This window comes from Hylobates moloch, unplaced genomic scaffold, assembly GCF_009828535.3.
Source record: "Hylobates moloch isolate HMO894 unplaced genomic scaffold, HMol_V3 SCAFFOLD_3123, whole genome shotgun sequence".
NCBI classification, from domain to species: Eukaryota; Metazoa; Chordata; class Mammalia; order Primates; family Hylobatidae; genus Hylobates; species Hylobates moloch.
Genome location: NW_026655398.1, coordinates 1 through 5,063, shown reverse-complemented (window position 1 = coordinate 5,063; position 5,063 = coordinate 1). Strand labels below are relative to the sequence as shown.

The following is a 5,063-nucleotide window of genomic DNA, read 5'->3' as shown; positions in this document are numbered from 1 at the left end:
CAGGGCCCCGGGCACCCCCTCCTGAGCACCCCAGGTCCCCACCCACCATGCATTGCTAACATCTCTGTCTTGGTGGAAGAGGTGGGTCCCCGGGTGGGCGGTGCCCGGGAAGCCCCTCCACGCCCATGGTGCCTCTCCGGCAGGGCAGTTGTGCTGTGGATGTGGCCGGTCCCGGGAGTGGGATTCGGGGCTGGCAGGGGCACTGCTGCAGGCCCTGTGGTTATTGCCTGGTGGCCTGAGGCCCATCCCACGGGCCCCGCACTCCGCTGTGAAGACAGAGGAGAGAGGGGCGTTCTGGGAGCGGAGGAGGGGACACAGATCAGAGGTCACGAGGGGCCGGGTGGGCTTGGGTGTATGTTAACACCAAATAGGAGAAAAAAGAAAAAAATATCTGAGGCTGATGTGCATTTTTAACTCCCCCCTCCCCCGGAAGGTCACAGTGATCAAATGTGAGGGACAGGACGCGCAGGTCTGGCTGGGGACACTCCAGGGAAAGAGATGGAGATGGGCAAACGCAGCCTCCTCTGGTCCCGGCGGGCACAAGCAGCTCCTCTTGCCAGCTCCCCGTCCTGTTTTCCCATCTGCAGGACAAGGGGGCCACCTCTGGCTCTTGATTTTGGAGGGTACAGACAGAACAGGAGGGTAGAGAGAGCAGGGGAGGAAGAAGAGCCCCAGCCGTGCCTCAGGCTGGGCAGGGGCAGCGGAGCGGGGGTGGCCTCGGTTTCCCCAGCCGAGGTGTCAGAGGAAGGATGAGAAAAGAGGAGGAGGCCGAGGAGGGTGTCGGTGTCGGGGGAGGCAGCGGGGGCCGGGGCCGGTGGGGGTGGGCGGCGGGCAGGCGGGCGTTCCGGGCTCACATGAGGGTGCATTTGCCCTTGACGCGGTCTGTCCTCTTCTGCTTCCCGGAGCGCTTGCCGTCGATGTTGAGGCTCATGTTCCGGCGCGTCTCCAGCGTCAGCAGCTCCTGGAAGAGCTCCTTGACGTTGTAGTTCATCTTGGCCGAGGTCTCCATGAAGGCGCACTTCCACTCCTGGGCCACCGCCTGCGCCTCGCGCGTGTCCACCTCCCGCTGCGTCTCGTCGCACTTGTTGCCCACGAGCATCACGGGGATGTCCTCCACGCTGCCCTTGATCTGCACGATGAGCTTGTAGATGGGCCCCAGCTCCTCCAGCGACTGCTTGCTGGTGACGGAGAACACCAGGATGAAGGCGTGGCCCTTGGAGATGGACAGGCGCTGCATGGCCGGGAACTGGTGGCTGCCGGTGGTGTCTGTGATCTGCAGCGTGCACACGCTCTTGTCGCAGCTGATCACCTGCCGGTAGGTGTCCTCGATGGTGGGGATGTAGGTGTCGCGGAACGTGCCCTTCACGAAGCGCAGCACCAGAGAGCTCTTGCCCACGCCGCCCGCCCCGAACACCACCACGCGGTAATCGTTACTCTGTTCCGGCATCTTCCCCGCGGCGGGTGGGCGGCCGGGGCCGGGAGGGCTGGTGCCGGCTGCAAGAACCCCAGACGGAGCCTGTGTAGAGAGGAGGGTCAGACGTCAAAGGCCACCCAGCCTTGAGGGGACCGCCCCACGCCCCGGGGAGGGAGGAGGACAGGATGGCTTCTCAGAGGAGGTGGCTGCCCTGCCTCCTGCCTCCTGAAAAGGCCCATCTGCTTGTGGCTGACTTTGCAGTTCTGTCCCGCAGGCGGGCGCACAGCCAACACCCTTTGCTTACTTCTCCCTAACAAAATCTGGGGCCTGAGCTTTCCCGGGGGACGTTGAGCTAGGAGAGGCGTGGGAGACGCCGGGATGCCCACGAAACTCCTTCCCTGGGTGTGGGTGTCCCTTCCAGGCTGTGCCGGCTTCCCCCTCTTCCCAGCGTGGCGGGGTCCCTGGAAGCTAGCAGGCCTGGCTTCCACCTCTCGCTCCACACCTGCCTGGCTCTGAGACCTTGCTGAGCCATCGTGCCACCCTGATCCTGTTTGGTGGATCAAACGGTGTCCGTCTCCAACAACCACCGGTCCCCTGCTCTTCTCCCAACCCAGAGATGGCTAATCCTCGTGGAAGCCACACATGGTCGGGTGTTTAAGATGCATATGTCAGGGCCGAAGCCCTAGGTATGATGAATCGGTCGGCCAGGGCAACAGCCCTGGGAACTCGTATTTTAGTTTATTATTCTTATTTATTTATTTATTTTTAGACAGAGTTTTGCTCTTGCTGCCCAGGCTGGAGTGCAATGGCACAATCTTGGCTCGCCGCAACCTCCACCTCCCGGGTTCGAGCTCTTCTCCTGCCTCAGCCTCCCAAGTAGCTAGGATTACAGGCATGCACCACAAAGCCCGGCTAATTTTATGTTTTTAGTAGAGACGGGGTTTCTCCATGTTGGTCAGGCAGGTCTTGAACTCCCGACCTCAGGTGATCCACCCACCTCGGCCTCCCAAAGTGCTGGGGTTACAGGCGTGAGCCACTGCACCTGGCCTTATTTTTTTAAGACCAAGTCTCGCTCTGTTGCCCAGGCTAGAGTTCAGTGGTGCAATCTCGGCTCACTGCAACCTCCGCCTCCGCGGTTCAAGCAATTCTCCTGCCTCAGCCTCCAGAGTAGCTGGGACTACAGGCGCCCACCACCACACCCGGCTAATTTTTGTATTTTCAGTAGAGACGGGGTTTCGCCATGTTGGCCAGGCTGGTCTTGAACTCCTGACCTCAGGTGATCCTCTCGCCTCGGGCTCCCAAAGTGCTGGGATTCCAGGCGTGAGCCACCGCATCCAGCTGGAACTTGTATTACAAGGCTGCTCTCCTCACCTGCCATAAATAGGATCCTGAGGCTGGGAGTCCGGGAACCACAATGTGCAAATCAGGGCACTGATTCCCAATAGCTGCCCCAGGGAGGCAGGGTCTTGCAGCCCGGCTGGGACACAAAAATACAAAATCCAGAAGCTGAACGGGAAAATCCCCGCTCCCTAAACTCTAAAATCAAACTATGGCCTGGTGTGCCCTAGCCCCTCCTGTTCAGGTCTGACGGATCCTTAGGAATGGCACTTCCTGGGAGGGGCACCTCTTAGCCCCTCTCTTCTCTCTTGGGCTCAGAGAGGTCCAGCAGCCTGAGGAGGTCACACAGCACAGCAGATCCTGAAATGATGGAGGTAGGGGAAGAACGCTGGGGGGAGGGTACGTGGCTTATCTCCGGAATTGATGTCCTCCCCTCCCCTTCCTCCTTCCAGTCTCTGGGGCAGCGGTGGGGGGCGGGGGTGTCCCCCAGCAAGGTGGTCTACAGTGGGAGAGAAGGAGGCACCAGTTTCCACCTGCTGCACTGGGGGTGGGGGTGTGTTTATGGGGAGGGTCCAGAGGTTCCCGGGGAGTCAGTGGTTTGAACCTAACAGGCAAATTCAAGTCCCTAAGCCTCCGTTTTCTCTTCTGTGAAATGCGAGCCACTGTTGGGACAAGTAAGGTGACAAGGTGGAGAAAGGCCCTAAGCCGTGCCCGGTACAGCGAAGACCCCGATCACAATTGTGATCACGATCGCAAGGGCTGGGGGCCGGTGGGCAGGGCACTTGGCTGTGCCTGTTGGTTGCAAAGGCACCTTCTGGATTATCAAGGGTAACAGATTTGCCAGAAAAAGAAAACAGGATGATGAAAGCGCCAGCTGACACAGTCCCCAGTTGTGATGAGCCAGGCAAACTTCTGGGCGCCTCAGCAATGCCAACTCATGTGATTGGCTGCCGGGTTTGTGGACTACATGCATAGTAATTCTCGGCATTCGGAGGAGGCTGGGGGTGCTCGTGGTGGGGGGAGGCAGCCTGCGCTGCAGACCCTGCCCTTTCCTGGGTGGGCGCCCTGAGAGGCGGGCACGCTGCTGTGCAGCAAGACGCCACGAAGACCCGCCTGGGGTCCTAATGGCCGTGGGTTCTGTGGACCCAGATCCTGTTTTCTTTTTCTGGCAAATCTGTTACCCTTGGTAATCCAGATCCAGCCTTTGCCTTGCTGTGGGCGCTGAAGCTCCAGCACCCATGAGCAATACTGTCCTCCGCGCTGGGTCTGGAATCCCTGACCAGGAGGGCGCTTGCACTCAACAGCCCCGAAGCCCACGCAACTTCCTACCTCCACCGCCTGGGGGGTGCGGGGGGAGGGAGGGGGTCCTGGGCACCGAGGCAGGAGCAGGAAGGGCTGGCTCAAGGTCACAGAGCAGGGAGATGGAGGCGCACAGCGGGGCTGGAAGCCCACCCTGCTTGGCTAGACTCCTGGAGTTTCCCGCCTGTGCGGGGCAGCCCACCCCCAGACGTCCAGGCAGGGCCAATCTACCCCAGCCCTGGGTCCCTGAAGCCCGGCTCCCGGCCGGGCACGAAGTGGTTGGTGGGGGCGGGGGTGTCAAAGCAAAGCTGAGGGTCAGGAAAGCAGAGAGAGCCGCCACCCCGGGGTCTAGCGGGGGTCACGCCTGACCCAGGGTGGGGCGGGGGTCTGACCCAGGGCCGCCTGGCCGGTGAGGGGTTTGATGGAGAAAGGGCCTGCTCTAGGGGGCCCGAGGGCGCAGAGGCAGAGTGCGGGGCCAGCCCAGGGGCGACCCTTGACTGAGGAGGACCTCAGTGGTGGAGAGGAGGAGCCCACCCCGGGGAGGGGGCGCGGAGGCAGGGGCTTGGCTGGGCAGCGGGGCGAAGGGCGAAGTAGGCAGCTGCAGGAGGGAGGAGGCCCTGCCCGAGGGGACCAATGCGGAGAGGGGCGGCGGGGTGGGCCTCGGTGGGGCGGGTTCGGCAGGGGGGGCGCCCTCCGGGTGGGGGAGGGGAGGTGGCCGGGAGCTGTCCGAGGTGAGCCGCGGAGGGGCCGGCCGGGCCCGGCGGGATGGGGCGGGGGACGCCGAGCGAGGGGCCCTGGAGCCAGGCGGGGAAGGGCCCGGCCCCGAGGCCCGGGAGGGTGGGGCCGGGACAAAGGAGGGACGCGCGGCGGGGAGGACGGCGGGCTGGGGGCTGCGCAGGGACCCCCGCCCCGCCCCGGGCCGCCTACCTGGGCCCGCTGGTCCCTGCGGCGCCGCGGCCGCTGCTCCTGCCCGCTCCGGTGTCCGCTGGCGCCGCCGCCCCCCGCCCGCCCG

At 63.4% G+C, this 5,063-nt stretch overlaps 1 protein-coding gene across 2 annotated transcripts; it reads right to left on the bottom strand.

Annotated features, from left to right (window-relative positions):
- Positions 1-390: 390 nt before the first annotated feature.
- On the bottom strand, positions 391-5,057 carry DIRAS1 (DIRAS family GTPase 1). 2 transcript variants are annotated; one of them, XM_032147580.2, is made up of 3 exons: positions 4,979-5,047; positions 2,786-3,112; positions 391-1,516 (listed from the first exon to the last, which is right to left on the bottom strand). In XM_032147580.2, the coding sequence occupies exon 3, from the start codon at positions 1,445-1,447 to the stop codon at positions 851-853; it is 597 nt and encodes a 198-aa protein (XP_032003471.1). In that variant the 5' UTR covers positions 1,448-1,516; positions 2,786-3,112; positions 4,979-5,047; the 3' UTR covers positions 391-850. The 2 variants fall into 2 exon arrangements, with proteins under 2 accessions (XP_032003471.1, XP_032003470.1); XM_032147579.2 differs by lacking the exon at positions 2,786-3,112 and having other exon boundaries at positions 4,979-5,057.
- Between the last annotated feature and the right edge of the window lie 6 nt (positions 5,058-5,063).